Here is a 17,167-nt window from a genome sequence, read left to right as displayed (position 1 = left end):
AAAGAAAGAGAAAGGAAGGAAGGGAGGAAGGGAGGATGGGAGGAAGGAAGGAAGGGAGGATGGGAGGAAGGAAGGAAGGAAGGAAGGGAGGAAGGAAGGAAGGAAGGAAGAAAATGACACAGTAACTAAAGGTAAGTGGACGCTGAGAAGAAAGCAATGCTGATTTTGTTCCAATACTGAGCCATGAGCTGATGCTGGCTCAACAAGAGACTGGGTAGAGGACAAACTCTGGGGACATAGACAGCGGCAGTTAGGGAGTCTGTCAGCACTGTAAACAAGGCATACATCCAGCATCACCAGCTCCTGGACTGACTGCAGGATATTAAAGACTAGCTGCCATCAGTCTGACTCCTTTTTAAAGCATTATATTTAATTATTATTATAAAGTACTTCATGAAAATGTTTACCTGATACTGCTGTGAACCTTGTATAAAGTTTATTGGAGGCTCGCTCTGTTTACTCTTCAACCTTAGAATGTTATCAGCATACCCCCAGCTCAGGATGGCGGACCACTGAATGTCAGTACTGTTCATGCTTCTCACACCTCAAGGAGGAGAAATAAAAGCATCAGTTGCCACTGCTCAGTTATTACCGGACAGCCGGCCACAATGGCAGGTTAAAGGTTCAAGTTCACACAGCAGAACACGGTCATTCCAGTGCAAAAGCATCTTTATATCCGTAAGATGGACCCAACTGTGTTAGTTTTATTCCTTTAAGGTTAATGGGATTCTAAGGGTGGAACTGTATTCTTTTTCACCTGTGGTGTTTTGGTTGGGATTTATATGACTTAGTACTAAAATTTCTGTTAAGAAATCTTTATAAAAGACAGTGATAATCAAGCTTCCTCTATTCATGTTCTGTGACACCTTACTTTTAACAATAAATATGAACTAGAAAATGTTTTAAGAAACGTAGATACCCTGTTGAAAAATCAATATGGACAACTATTAATAATACCAGAAAGGGACCATTGCTAGAGCAGAAGCAATCCTGAGAAGGGATAATTTAATCCTTTCAACTGCAAGGACTGCACGGGAGACCTTCGTTTAACAAGGTTCTTTTCTTTTCTCATTGGACCCGTACACAGTATTATGTCCTTTTGGGATAAAGATCTGGACCTCCTGACATCAGCGTTTCTCATGATCTACGCCTTGTTGGCACATGGACTAGGGCAAATGCAGCATAAATGCTGTAGCTGGTGCTGCCCTGGAAACTTAGAAGCTTTGAGTTCCTTAAGGAGAGAGAATGTGAGTACCTAGCATAATACCCAGCATATAAAGCAATAAAACAAATAAATATTTGTTGAATGAATCAACAGCACACTGAAAATGTAATTCACAGATTTCTTTTTGTTTTGTTGAGTATAATCCCAAATGTGGACATCACTTTTGCAATAAAGAAATTGGGATATCCTTGTTAAATATAAACTCCTCTCTATATAAGCTGCTATGGAAAGGAACCACACTTCATGAGCCTTGGGACCTTGCAAATTCTACCATAAAGACTGGCATGTAGTAGGAACTCAGTAACTGTTCCTGGTTTCTCATTCCAGCAACACAAGAGGCACCATATTTTTTAAAAAAAGAAAAATAAACTTCTGCTTTATCTATTTGAACAGTGGATCTTAAACAGGAGTTTGCAAGAAAATGGCTTTTGTAGCATGCACAGGCTTAGACTCAAGCCCCAGAGATTCTGAAGCGGTATGTCTTCAATGGGACCCAACCAAGTATCAATATATTTTGAAAAAAAGTACCTCAGGCAATTTTGAGGCATTGTCAGTTCTCAAGTAATTGGCCTATACTGGGCTAAAGATCATGAAAACCATGGCGGTTTAGTTGCTATATTGTATTATGCATATATAACTAAGCAAAATGACACAGTTATTTGACACAGCAGTGCTTAACACACATGGCCTTCCATCTGCCAGGTGCACTCCCAGTCAGTCCAGGCCTCTCCGAAATGGCCCCGTGGACAGTTCCGCGCTGGGTACAGCAGTGAACACTCACACGGCCCCTGGCCCCAGGGTGCTAACTGTCCAATGAGCATTTATTTATTAAGCACTTAGAATGAGTCCTGCGCTGTGTTAGTCGTTCCTTATATTATTTCATTTAATCCTTACAGTGAATTACCCTGTGAGATAAGTCCTTTCATTACTCCCATTTTATAGCTTAAAAGCCAGGATTCCAAAAGTGTAAGTCATTTCCTCAAGATCACACAGGTATTAGGCAGCAGAACTGGAACGCAAATTCAGGTACCGTGCCGCCCGAGGCCATGGCTGTAACTTGTACGATACCACTTCCCTGGACACACCTAGATTCTGATAAATCCCAAATACATTCTATGAGGAAATAAAGTGTAATCTGAATGAACACAGCTATTAAGGGCCACTAAGGGCTTGTGACTGAAGTGGCACCAATAAGACAGGTTAGCAATTATACTGGACATATTTAAGTCCCATCATTAGCATGATAATACCAGCCCTTTCTCTCTGCTCTAAAGAGATAAACTTCAATCCACCCTAATTAATTTTTTAAAGATAAATTATTCACGCATTTTGGTACTTTAAGTATTATTAGTAGTAAATTACTCGTGACATACCTCATAGCTAATTGCAACGTACTAGTGAGAATAAAGTACTGATATTCCAGCGATGATCAAACAGATTTTACCTTCTCCTCCTAGCTCACTAAACTTAGATAAAATGGTGCGCAGCCTCTTTTATTACTGACAACTATAAAGGCAATCGATCATTCGTTTCATGACAGAATGAAGAGTGAGTCTGAAAGAACTGTGGCCCAGCCAGCACACTGAATTCCTTTAGGTGGCCGATGTTTGGCATGGGTCCTGGCATCCCTGCACTGTGGTGCTCCGTCGGGTGGGAGGCCATGTGGACCGAGGAGCACAGTGCACAGAACGCAAGGTTAAACACTAACAGCGCGGAATGCTAAGACGTGTCTGGTCCACACGCGGGCTTCCGGGCAAATCTGCACACACCTGATACGAACAGATGGGTGCCCTCAGTCATTCATTTTAGTGTTTAAAGCCCATGCCTAGGACGTAGGAAGAGTTCTTTCGCATTAAGTAAAACGGTTAATTTGGGAGGACAGAGGGATTACTTGAGCGGAAAATGTCACTAGTTTGCCACAGTGTAGGTGACATTTAGAAATATGAAGAGGGCCTCTACTGACAGCACTTTTCCATGTGTTGCTTTCAGTGAGTCAGTGCACAGAAAGGTGAGAAAAACATTGCCTTCCAGACATACATATTTTTAAAACCTATTTTCAAGGCTATCATGACTTTCTTGTTTTGTTTTAATCTCATGCCTGTCTCTTCTGAGATCCTAGATTTGCTGGTCAGGTAAGTCTGTCTATTCTGGAATTCAAGAGTCTCAAAGTGTACATTTATATAAAACTGTTAATGTTTTCATCTTGTGAGACATTTATTCTTGTCTCCTTCAACACCTCCTCTCATTTCAAATGACATTGCATTTAGTTCCCATTTTTTTCACGTACTATGTTTTAATTCCTACGTTGCATTAAATGAACACAAATTTGAGTTTAGTTTTTTGCCAAGGACTCAGAAAACTTAGAAATAAAACAAAATAGCAGCACAGATGAGGGGAAACATTCAGATCTCATGAAAGATATGCCTAGGACAATTTTCATGTTTGATTTTACCTTGTTCTTTGCTGTACGTCATCAGAAGACAGAAATTTCGGGACAAACCGCAGATTGCTCTAGTGGGCAGCGCCTGGAGAGAACCAAATCTTTCTCCGTGTGGCTGGCTGAAGCAGACCACAGGTACTGGGGCACTTGGGGAACCGACATACTCCCCCCACTTCAAGCCTTTTATCCATGACAAAGGACTCTACAACCGAGGAAAGTAAACAGTACAATTTAAAAAAAGGTAGTAAATATAGAATCACTTCTAATTTAAACTCCAAACAGAGTAAGGGAAAGCAGCCTGATTATAAACCCTGTGTGGGCAAGAATTATTTTATAATTTTTTACTTCCCCCGTGCTTAGCATATGGAAATATGTGTTCTTGGTTGCTAGACACAGTGATGAACAAGACACATGAAGTCCCAGCGCCCGTGGAGCTGTCTGATAGCCGGGAAGCAGGGCAGACAACAACTAAACAAATACATCACAGATGTCAGCTGGTGCAAGTGCTATGAAGAAAGTCAAAGAAGGGGAAGAGGACCAAGAGTGACAGAGCTGCCCGTTTAGACGCGGGGGTCGGGTAAGACTGTCTGCGGACATAATGTCTGAGCAGACACCTGAGTGAAACAAGAGAGCAAACTGGGGTTCTATCTGGGGACAGGGCATGCCAGGCAGAGGGAACAGCCAGTGCAAAGGTCCTGGGGTGGGAAGAAGGCAGGTCTGTACACGTTCCCACTGCAAACAGACATACTGCTCAGGTCCTTCATACTTGCCAACTTCAACTAGTTAACGAGCAATAAGTATAGTGGCAAATTAAATGGCGTTTATTACTTTTCAGAGACGTACTGTTATTTTGACATGTTAAAATAATAGATTCTAGTTAAAAATAATGAACCTGGTAATGACAATGACTAAAATGATTTGTAAGGCTTCAAAAGCATATGAGTTTCATTGACAAGTAAACACAAAACAAAAAATACAGCTTTCAACTATGAAACACAACACTGGTGGCCTGGGTTCAGCAAAGCAACATTGTCTCTCATATTGATGTTTTAAAATTTAAATTTCATTTTTACTAGTTGTATAAGTTTTGTTTGTATTTAACATGCAAATTTGATATATATGAGCTCTGAGCATAAATAACTTACATTTAGTATTCTATTTGTGTTCTACCTTTAGTGTATTTAAGAAGCATTACTATAAGAAACGACTATCAAAGCAAGATCTGTAAAAACCATGTTCTCTTAAAGTGGCTCCCAGATGACTGCAGTTCGACATCCGTGCTTTACTTTATCTCCAAGACCTTCACAACCTCTTTCCCTTGCCTTTTCATTTTCTGCGATTTCCTTCTGCAAACCTTTGTAACACTTCACAATTCACAATCTCCCATCTTTGCTGCTTTTATAATGAAGAATTTAGTTGAGGATTAGAATCCATTTTACTCTTAAGGCTTGCTTGCTTTATTTTTCTATTTCAGAGTAAAAATTATACCTACTTCCCTTTTTTTTTTTTTTTTTTTTTTTTTTTTGCGGTACGCGGGCCTCTCACCGCTGTGGCCTCTCCCGTCGCGGAGCACAGGCTCCGGACGTGCAGGCCCAGCGGCCATGGCTCACGGGCCCAGCCGCCATGGCTCACGGGCCCAGCCGCTCCGCGGCACGTGGGATCCTCCCCGACCGGGGCACGAACCCGCGTCCCCTGCATCGGCAGGCAGACTCTCAACCACTGCGCCACCAGGGAAGCCCCCTACTTCCCATTTTAAGAGGCAATACTTCTTATCATTACAACCTGGAGGGGCCAAAAAAACATGTATGATTTCCCCCTTCATTGTAAACCCAAACATTTACACTTCTGGTCAGCACCTCTGCTGGAAGATAATAACCAGGAAGGACCACGCTAGGCATGTCTGCACTGGCACAGCCATGCTCAGACTCTTCCCGAGTCCTGGATGGTTCCTTTCCTCTCATTTGCAATGCCTGTTATGTCACTGCCTGGTGAGGCTCTCCCCAGTAATGACCCTCAGGGAGGTTACAATCCGACCTGAGCTCCCAAAGTACTCTCCTCATAGCACTAACGCAGCATTTCCTACACACAGAACGTAGTGCAGGCATCTGTGTTCACTGGCTGGCACTCACCTTCAGGCCGGGACCGTGCTACTCACTTCCCTGCCCCTAGAGCCTGGGAGGGGACCTGACGGCTCAGGAGTTGAGCCAGTTTTTGCTGAATTCTATTGAAATCCAAATGACATACCGGATAGGGAATTTCCTTGACCTGTTCTCTGGTTTCCCGGAAAGCAAACTGCACCAACAACCCCACGGCAGCAGGAAGCTCCCCTTCGATGTTGAGCTTGGAGCCAGGTCTGCTCGCATGGGCCGACTGGAACAGCTGACGAGGGGTCTGGCCGTAGGTTTTTATCATGGTTTCCAGTGCTCGTCTCTGAACTGGATCTTCAACTGCAGAGACATCCATTCCAAAATATGTCTGAAGAATAAAAGAAAACGAGAGGTATGTAAAAAGCAAGACTTGGCGATAACACTGAAGGGGAAAACAACAACTTGTTTTATTCTCTAGGCAATGGTTTACTCTTCTCTGTTTCAAATGAAAAGGATTTTGAAATGTTTTTGAACAGGTTAACAATCATTAATAATCAGAATAGGAATTGAGATCAGAATAGGAATGATCAATGCTTCTGAATGGATGAATGAAAATAATGCACCTTGATTGGTGCTAATTAGGTATGTTTATAAAATTAATTTTAATTTAAGAGAATATCATATGAGACTTGATTTATCTGCACAGCAAAGGAATCCATCAACAAAATGAAAAGACAACCTACTGAATGAGAGAAATTGCTTGCAAATCATATATCTGATAAAGGGTTAGTATCCAAAATCTATAAAGAACTTACACAACTCAGTAGCAAACAAACCCATCTAATTAAAAAGGGGCTGCACTGTTGGTGGGAATGTAAATTGAAACAGCCACTATGGAGAACAGTATGCAGTCTCCTTAAAAACTAAAATAGAGCTACCATACGACCCAGCAACCCCACTCCTGGGCATATACCCTGAGAAAACAATAATTCAAAAGGAGTCATGTACCACAATGTTCATTGCAGCACTATTTACAATAGCCAGGACATAGAAGCCACCTAAGTGTCCATCGACAGACGAATGGATAAAGAAGATGTGGCACATATATACAATGGAATATTACTCAGCCATAAAAAGAAACAAAATTGAGTTATTTGTAGTGAGGTGGATGGACATACAGACTGTCATACAGAGTGATGTAAGTCAGAAAGAGAACAAATACTGTATGCTAACACATACATATGGAATCTAAAAAAAAAAAAAATGGTTCTGAAGCACCTAGGGGCAGGACAGGAATAAAGACGCAGATGTAGAGAATGGACTTGAGGACACGGGGAGGGGGAAGGGTAAGCTGGGACGAAGTGAGAGAGTAGCACTGACATATATACACTACCAAATGTAAAATAGATAGCTAGTGGGAAGTGGCTGCATAGCACAGGGAGACCAGCTCATTGCTTTGTGACCACCTAGAGAGGTGGGATAGGGAGGGTGGGAGGGAGATGCAAGAGGGAGGGGATATGGGGATATATGTATACGTATAGCTGATTCACTTTGTTACACAGCAGCAACTAACACAACAGTGTAAAGCAATTATACTCCAGTAAAGATGTTAAAAAAAATGGGAAAAATTATGGAACTTTTCTGCAAAGGAATATTATAAATAAATAAAGGAAGAAATTAAAAAGAAAATGGCGGGGGGCGGGCAGAGGACCTGAATAGACATTCTTCCAAAAAAGACATACAGACGGCCAACAGGTATATGAAAAGATGCTCAGCATCACTAATCATCAGGAAAATGCAAATAAAACCACAATGAAATATCATCTCACACCTGTAAGAATGGCTAGTATCAAAAAGACAGGAGATAACGACCGTTGGCAAGGATGTAGAGAAAAGGAAGCCCCTCTGCACTGTTGGTGGGAATGTAAATTGGTGCAGCCACTGTGGAGAACAGTATGCAGGTACCTCAGAAAACTAAAAATAGAGCTACCATATGATCCAGCATTTCCACTTCTGGGTATTTTGAAAACACTAATTTGAAAAGATACATGCACCCCTATGTTCATTACAGCCTTATTTATAATAGCCAGGACATGGAAGCACCCTAAGCATGCACCAATGGAATGGATGGAGACAATGTGGTAAATACATGCAATGGAATTATTACTCAGCCATAAGAAAGAATGAAATCTTGTCACAACACGGGTGGACCTTGAAGGTATGATGCTAAGTGAAACAAGTCAGACAGAGAGACAAATACCATACAAATAAGTATGATCTCATTTATATGTGGAATCTAAACAAACAAAAGACCAAGCTCCTAAGATTGGTGGTTGCCACAGGTGGGGTGTGGGCAAACGGGTGAAGGGAGCCAAAGGTACAAACTTCCAGCTATAAAGCAAGTAAGTCCTGGGATGTAACGTACAGCATGGTGACTGCAGTTAATAACATTGTACTGCAGATCTGAAAGTTCCTAAGAAAATAAATCTTAAAAGTCTTCATCCCAAGAAAAAAAATTTTTGTAACTATGTATGGGGTGGATGTTAACTAGACTTACTGCGGTGATCATTTTGCAAATGATCGAAATCAGTATGCTGTATACTGGAAACTAATATAATGTATGTCAATTATACCTCAAATTAAAAAAAAAAAGAAAAACTAAATGAGATTTTTCTTTGGTCTTGTCTTTCAGTGAGAGTTGATGAAAAATAATCAGGTTTCAAAATTCAGTTCACCCAAAATAGCTTCTGCAAGCAGGTTAGTAGGTGGCTCTATTTTTTCTGTGGCTGCCTGTCAGATATTGGTCAGAAAACTAGAGTCAGGGAATTGGTCAAAATCATTTCAAGTGGTCAACAAAATCAAAAGAGACAAGAGAATGCAGCTATATGGCAACACGAAGACTGAAGAAAACTAGGGGAACCTGCCCCACCTCAATTTCTCAATTCCTAAAAATGAGAACTAGAAGTTCAAAACCATCTGTGTCTGCCTGAAATTACGTGATATCCAAATGCCCTTTTGTTCTTTGATGGGAATATGCTCAAAGAAAGAGTCTGATTCCTCTCAAAACACAACGGCTGGTGTCACAGGATGACTTTGTGTCGCTACCCCATCTTGAAGATGTCTAAGAATATCAACTATTGAGATATATTTTCTTACAAACAGAGACATTAGTAAGGAACCTAGATTTTTGTAGGTCTATATCTCTTCTCCTGTCTGGGCTGAAGAATCAGGATTCTAAACACCAGCATCACTGAAACCTAAGCAAAGTCTTTGTGCTTTCCATCCTGTAAGCTCAAGAGCAACTCATCCATGCTTTATTTATCCTTGGAGAGGATTAATTGAATTCTGATTCCCTCTCTCTGTGTTTGCTGTGCAGGTTTCCACATACATTTCTGAACCTGACTAGAACGTGGCAGTGAGAAGGCTGTAATGTGATGTATATCCTTCCAGCCTCCCTTAGCCAACCAGGCAAAGCTGTCAACGGAGGAAGCGGGACAGCTTCACCTCCCCGGCAAGGGGCAGAAGACTGGATGAGAAACAAAGTCAGGGTATTCCATCTTCAACCAAAACACTGCAGAGAGGTTGGCACACTTAATGTTGCACGCGACTGGTGTCCTCCATGCTGTCGCCTTTCTTAGGACATGAAGCTAGAGAGAAAGGGGGTTAGGGCAATAATCAGTCTAGAAAAGGAGTAAAAATTCAGGATCTGTCACAGTCCTTTTCTTTCCCACCTAGTGTTCATACATATATATATATATATATATATATATATAAAGACTTCATGTGTAATACTAAATTACTGAAAAAGTCATTTGTCCAAAGTGATACATAGGAAAAGGTATATAAAAATGAAATTGCGATAGAATGTTAGTAGGTAGCTTAAGAGACTATTATTTAGGTTCTAATGAAAACTGTAAGTGCATCTGAAAGAGCAGCAGTGAAAATTGCAAGCTTTTTAACGTGAAGGGTGTTGTTACACTTTTCTTCTTAGTGTTAGAGTCAGATGGAGGGTGATGTGTACTTACTTTATTATTTTTAAAGCTAGCAGTCAGTAGCTGGGTATAGATCTGTAATGCTTGTGCATCTCGCTTGTGTAAGTTAGCTTTTAGCATTGAATCAGTCAGCAAATTTCAGTTTTATATCTGCATAGAACATCTCTATAAATACCAAAAAAAAGTTTCAAAGATTCTTCAGAAGTTAATCTTCAACATCCACTCCCCTCGCCACCACCCTCGCACGACCACAAGGGCTCAAATACCTGTTGTTATAAACGCTTATCTAAGCAGGCTCATTCCTAATGGTTGCTTGATTTAATATACCCGAAAATTCAAATGAAGAATGGAATAATCCGATATCCAGGACTCTTAAAATTTACTTTAAATTAGTATCTTTACATTCTGTGGTATCAGTTTCTAGTGAACCCCATATATTGGTGAATGACGAATTAAGATCAAAAGGCATTTTTACATTCCTCTTAAAATATTTTTTCTATTTTTTTTAAATTAATGAATGAATTAATTTATTTTTGGCTGCGCTGGGTCTTCGTTGCTGTGCGCGGGCTTTCTCTAGTTGTGGCGAGCGGGGGCTACTCTTTGTTGCAGTGCGCGTCTTTCTCATTGCGGTGGCTTCTCTTATTGCGGAGCACGGGCTCTAGACGCACGGGCTTCAGCAGTTGTGCCACGCGAGCTCAGTAGTTGTGGCTCGCGGGCTCAGTAGTTGTGGTACATGGGCTTAGCTGCTCCATGGCATGTGGGATCTTCCCAGACCAGGGCTCGAACCCGTGTCCCCTACAATGGCAGGCGGATTCTTAACCACTGCGCCGCCAGGGAAGCCCTTACATTCCTTTTTACAAAGTTAACATTTATTTGGACTTAACTGGATGGCAGACATTACCCTGTATGCATTTTCTTATTTATGAGGCTGGTATTATTGTTCACACTTTACAAATTTGTACATTAAGGTACAGAGAAGTTAAGGTCACACTGCAGGTCACACAGTAAGTGGTAGAGTCACAGAGTGAGGATCTGAACTCAATTGTGGATTTAGAGACTGTGTGCTTAATTGTGACACTTGGTTTTGTCCCATGAATTGAGTTTTATTAAATTTCTAGAACAGGACTTCCCTGGTGGTCCAGTGGTTAAGACTCCACGCTTCTACTGCAGGGCACACGGGTTAGATCCCTGGTCAGGGAACTAAGATCCCACATGCCGCGTGGCACAGCAAAATAAATAAATAAATTGTATTTAAATTTTCTAGAACAATGGAATAAACTCTATGCTTTTTAAAGCTGTAAAGTCTCAAAGAATTAATGAAAAAAATCTAGTAAGATGAGAATTAAGTGGTATATTTCAGCATACAGATACTTTTAATGTGAATTTTATATGAGAACAATCGAAAATTTGTGCCAGGATTATAGGCACAGAGTATATTGAGGTTAATGTCCAAATTCTTAATTGCGTTTAAAGTTACATTTTGCATCAAATATGAACAAAGTTCAAAAATTACACCTCAGTCTTTAAAACTCATAAAAATTTTATATACATTTTTATAGAGATATATTTTACTTACAATAAAACAATACAGATTTTTATAGTACCATCCCATGCAACCATCATGCAAATTAAGGTATAGAGCATTTCCATCACCCCAGAAAGTTCCCTGGTGCACCTGTGGCAGTCACTACTCTACTCCCCAGAGGCAATTAGGTTGGAAATTATCTTAAAGAAATAAAGAACCATCTTTAAGATAAATTCCCCATGATTTCTACCACTAAGAGATTAATGTTCCTTGTTCTTGAATTTCATGTAAACGGAGTGGATTCATACAGAGTGTACTCTTATGTAAGGCTGCTTTCATTCAGTGTAAAATGCTTTGGAGATTCATCCATGCTGTCACAGACATCTGAAATCCATTTCTCTTCACTGTTGGGTAGTATTCCACCTACCCAGTATCTGGAATTGTTAGTCTTTTTACTTTCAGTCATTCTCAAGGATATAAAGTGGTAACTCATCGTGGCTTTAATTTGCATTTCCCTGATGACTAAAGATGCCAGCACCTTTATCATTTGCTTACTGGCCATTCATATATGTTCCCTCCCTATGTGAATCTTATTCACCTTCGTATCCCTAGAGCCTAGAAAAATAAATGTTTCCTGAATAGATAGATTTTTTTTAAAAAAAGGTAGACTATCTAACAACATTAAAAAACATATGTTGAGGTGTAACAATTCTGCTTCTAGGAATTTATCTTGAAGAAGTGAAGAGGTACGTAAAGAAATAATCTGAGGAATATTAATTTTAATAGCAAATGCATACTAACTAAATATCCACAATAGGGGACTGGTTAAATAAATTATTGGATAGCCATACTTTGGAATAAATAGTATTAATATTATATAAATGGAGTGATACATATGTATAGATAAAAGTCTAGAAGGTGGTTTGATATTTATTTTTGGATGATGATATCAAAGTTGATTTTAAAATTTCTTCCTTTTGCAGTCTGTATCTTATACATTTTTCTAACAAGGCACAAATATTGCTTGTGCAATAAGGAAAAATGAGGCCATTTAAAAATAGAACATGTATTGATACACAGGACAGTATGCAGAAAAGAGTTACGTGGCAGGCCTGAAGGGCTCTCCTTAGGATGACATGCCTGCAAATGTGGTCCTTGGCTGGTGTCTGGGAACATGGATTTCAAGAGAGTTCCCACCTTCTCTACCTGATAAGAGTGGCTCACTGCACCCAAACTGTACAAACAGTGTGGTGTATACTGAATACTGGTCTCCTTCTGGACGCCTGGAATTTCAGGACTTGTGAGAGGGAGGGTGCCTACATGACCAGTCCTCAATAAAAACGCTGACACTGCATCCCTCATGAGCTTCCCTGGTAGACAACATCACACGTGCTGTCACAATTTGTTTCTGGAGGAAGTGAGTGAGTTCCTTGTGATTCACTGGGAGAAGTCTCTTGGAAGCTTGTGCCTGGTTTCCTCCAGCTTTGCCTGGTGCATCTTTTCCTTTTGCTGATTTTGCTTTGTACCCTTCACTGTAATAAACCTTAGCTGTAATTACAACTATACGCTGAGTTGTTAAGTCCTCATCCAACCTGGGGATGGTCTTGGGGAACCCCTGACAGATAGTATCTTAGTTATTCTTAAAGAGGCGAAATATAAAACCTGAAAAATCTTGGGCAAGTTTAGTGTCTTTGTCAATTCTCTTTGATAACTTGAGTATTGTAAAGAAACAGTCTAACCTTCTACCTTATATAAATGCAGAGTTTTAAAAGAGTCACTTACAGCAGGATGAAAAACATTGATGGCTTGGACAGAGGCCTTCCCTTTCTGCTTATACCCGAATACCAAGTCGATCCACTGACAGATGTTCTGGGACACGTAGTCAGATTCTAGAGCCTGTCTATGGATGAGGATAAAAAGACGAGGATCGTTACGTGCCCAAGGCGGGAGGTTGACGTGATTAACCCGTTCACCATTCTGGCGTACACCAAAATCGAAACCTAAAAGAGAAGAGTAATATCAGTGTTTATCTCCCCCGGAGCATGCTTCCTTTGGCCCACTGAGCAGATCGTAAGAGTTCACAGAAACAGCTATTGTGTGCTATAAACTGGAGAAGGAGCAGCGAGAGGATAGTAACACGGTTGCTCACCCGCTGACTTACCCCTCACAGAGCTACATGGATTAACGCTATCTATCCTAACTGAATCTGAGATCTTTCAACTTTACCCTTCCACCGCTTTATATCATATTGAAAAACAAGCAGAAAATCATTGCCCACTAATTCCAATATTCCAGTTATCAAATCTTCAAATGCATCAAGTGAGAAAATATCTCAATTGTAAACCTGATTAAAATAAAGTGAAGGCTTTTGTGTAAGCATTTCTGAATGATTGGTGTTAACATATAATAAATTCAAGACTACTTATATGTAGTAAGTATTAGCATTCTGTAGTTTAAAAACTCAACAAATACAAAGTATACACATTCCTAGAACGAACTGTCTTAGTCTATTAATTTTATGGTAAATCTATAGGTCTGTTCTGATTTCATTTCCACTAAGCATTCCTGTGGACAACAAAATTATACTAACACACTGAGTAAGAGGGTTCTTCCGCGATGTAAATAAGGTATTATCTAATTGCCTCATTAGTCTGCTAGTGTAAACAAAAATCTCAGAAGTGTTTCTTTAAAAAATTGTCCTAAAGGAAATGTCACCTTTGAACAGAAATTTTTTTGTGCTAACCTTTTTTTTTTAATGGACAGAAAATCCGAACACCATAGCAGAATCCAAATTTAAAAAGGCCTCTTAAAAGCTAATTATGCTCCATGTAAAATTAAGTTGCTGTCTGCCTACTTCTTGATCTTGTGAAAACAACTGGAAGGATCTTCACTAATTTTGGAAGTGCTCTGAAATGATATGATATAAAATATAAACTAAGGGCTTATATAAAATTAATACGGGGTGGGGGTGAGGGTCACCTCAAAAATCCCAGCAGTCATCCAACAGACAGCTGCAGGGTGACAGCGTTGGGATGTACTGGCTGAGCACCTCCATACTCTATGCGGCGGCTTCAGGGGAAGCAGCAGAGACTTACTGATTGATCAATGGTGACGAGGCATCTAAGGGCTGAGCTAGGAGGGGTTGAGCCACAGGGGGTCTCTGTGAACTCAAATCATTCCCAAATTTTTGGTGCTCTGGGGACACATCACAGAGGTAGACACTGTTCACCCAGAGCAGATGCCTGGAGGTACAATGAGAGGCCTAAAGGAATGCTCATAGGAAATAGCAGGATGTATGCTATAGCAAGTTATCGCTTCCAAAAATGGCTGTAACAACACCTGCTGTTGTGCATGCTTTTCTAGAATCTTGCTGCTCCCCTATCAAATGGCAAAGTCTATGCTCCTTCCTTTTGAATGTGGGCGGGCACTTGTGACTACCTCACAAACAGAATGCAGTGTAAGTGCCACCGTGTGACTTCCAAGGCTAGGCTGGAAAAGGCCATGCAGCTTCTGCTCATCTGTCTAGGGACACTTGCCTTTGGAACCCTGAGTTGCCAAGTAGGGTGTCCGAGGCCACCACACTGTGAGGAAGTCCACACTAGTCCACGTGGAGAAACCACATGGAAAACCATGGACACTATCTGAAGAGAGAGATGCCCACCAGCCCTGTGCTGCTCTGTTCCCCTGGATGTTCCAGCTCCAGGCAATCTGAATGCACAAGAGACCCTGAGCCAAAACCACAAAAACCACTTGGCTGAGCTGTTCCTGAATTTCTGACCTGCAAAAACTGTGATGGATAATACATTCAATGTTGTTTTGAGTCACTAAGTATTGGGGTTATTCACTATGCAGCCACAGATAACAGGAACATACATACAAGAAACCACAGAGGAATGTGGTTTTTGGACAGAGAAATGAGTCCCTGATTGAAAGCCACCAGGCAGGTACCCCAGCTGCAGGTGCTGATATTTCACTGAGGCATTTCTCACTTGGGCAACACTATGAAGCTTGCTCCAGGTAATTAGCAGCACGGATTTATTAATGATTCTCTAAATAACTCCAGAGAGGCCAGTTAATATAGGAAAAAATTCTGAAGTCATTTGTCCAACATTAACCTCTCTAAAGATATAATTCTCAATTTCATGTATTTCCTAAAGGTCACATAAAAATATGAAAGTAAGTAATGTAGGAAAACAAGCCAAAGATACCCTGTAAAGGATTAACTGATCTTACGTTAAAGAACAGGTAAGATTACCAAGATTGTCGGTCACTGGCATCACAGAAAATCAGATTTTACCTTCTAGTATTCCTTTTCATTATTAGATAACTCTAGTTAGAGTGTTTTATTTCTAACTTGGTCATTCCTCATAAAATCATTGAGATTTTGGTTAATTCACACTGTTCTTTATAAATGCATGACCTTTTTTTAAAATCAGCATATTATAACTTTTGTAATCAGAGAAAATAATAAAGCAAGTTCTGTAACAGAATTAAAATACATGTTTACAAATACTTTTAATAGTTAAAAGTTACAGTTTTCCAGATATACCTAGTCCCATAAAATATTTAACATCCTCAAGCTCACTTGGAAATAACATTACATACTTAATAAGTAAAGGTATTTCTCTCATTTGGGGACTCAAATTTTAGGACTTACAAAAGGTATTTTTATTTTTGGAAAATTGTAAAGTAAGTACAAACACTCAGAAATTTAAATTAGAAACGGTTTACTGTTATACCTTCACGGTTAACTAAGAATTCTGGAAGGTAGAAAAACTCTGGGATAAGTTCTTTCACATCAGTCATGGACTCAAAAGAGGAGAGACGCCAGGTTGTGTGTGTAGAATGAAAAGTTCTGTCTGGGATGTCAAAACTCTGATCTGAAAAAATACAAATAACACACTTTAGACACAAAGACTTGATTCCATTTGAAACTTGTTACAATTAATTCACTTTTACTATTTCAAAAAGATTAAAATGATGTTCACTTTGTCCATAGTTTAAAAGAGATTATTCGTGTTCTTGAAAATAAATATTTCTCTACATAATTTGCAACTGCATTATGTTATTTTTAATCGGTATTATGCTTTCATCGTACATATAACTAGATAAATGTATATCACTTATTTGTTTAATTGATTACTGTCTGCCCAAGTAGAATGAAAGTTCTGTAAAAGCAGAGACCTGGGGTATCAACCATACCGAGCACATTCTAGGAACTGGATAATCATTTATTTACTGAATGAAAGAATAAGGAAGGAAAATTAAAGTTCAAATAGGTAAAATAAGTTTTTTCCCCCATCAAGAAGCAAGATTATTTCTTTACCTCCTTTCTTCCCTCTTTTATTTTTTTTGGGGGGGGGGGCACTGCTTTTTAGATGTTCTAACTCTAACCTAAAAAATTAAGTAAAATTTCTTATGAATGAAAATAAAACTAAGAAACCTTACTCCTTTGTTAAGTTTTTCTGGTGAACACTATTAATAATCAAGAACTGAGTTTTGACCCTGTCTTTTCTGTCAACAGCTATCAGACTTTCTATCCTAGAATATGAAATGATATCTAAAGACTAGCCCTTGAAAACAGCAGCAGCGTGGATGCTTCTTCAGAACCATGCTGTACCATCCAAAACTCCTCTCAACTTGCTGAAATTTGAACACATCTTTTTATCTGGAGACTGTTAGAGACTAATTTCAGCATCAAGCAAGGCACAATTTTTTAAAAATATGCTAAATCTTCCGTAAGCCTGACCTGCTTTGCCAAGCAACATTTTCTATTACTACTTTCTCATCTATTCTGTTGAGTCAGCATTGGCTGGGCACTAAATAAAATCTGGGGAGAAATTAGGTTTATAAATATTTCTTTTTTTCTCAGAAAGTAGGGAGGGCCACTTAAAGAAA

The 17,167-nt window shown here is 39.7% G+C and overlaps 1 protein-coding gene across 1 annotated transcript in view; it reads right to left on the bottom strand.

Annotated features, from left to right (window-relative positions):
* The window catches only part of LYST (lysosomal trafficking regulator), a 146,107-nt gene that overhangs the window by 17,309 nt on the left and 111,631 nt on the right, over positions 1–17,167 (bottom strand). Inside the window, exons 41-45 of the mRNA XM_065894463.1 lie at positions 16,009–16,149; positions 13,052–13,269; positions 5,910–6,140; positions 3,678–3,867; positions 408–544 (exon numbers count right to left, since the gene is read on the bottom strand). Coding sequence (XP_065750535.1) covers positions 408–544; positions 3,678–3,867; positions 5,910–6,140; positions 13,052–13,269; positions 16,009–16,149 — 917 coding nt within the window. The remainder of the gene's footprint in view (positions 1–407; positions 545–3,677; positions 3,868–5,909; positions 6,141–13,051; positions 13,270–16,008; positions 16,150–17,167) is intronic.

This window comes from Phocoena phocoena, chromosome 16 (assembly GCF_963924675.1).
Source record: "Phocoena phocoena chromosome 16, mPhoPho1.1, whole genome shotgun sequence".
Classification (NCBI taxonomy): Eukaryota; Metazoa; Chordata; class Mammalia; order Artiodactyla; family Phocoenidae; genus Phocoena; species Phocoena phocoena.
Note: the sequence above shows the minus strand (reverse complement) of the source record. Positions and strands in the feature narration are given on the sequence as shown.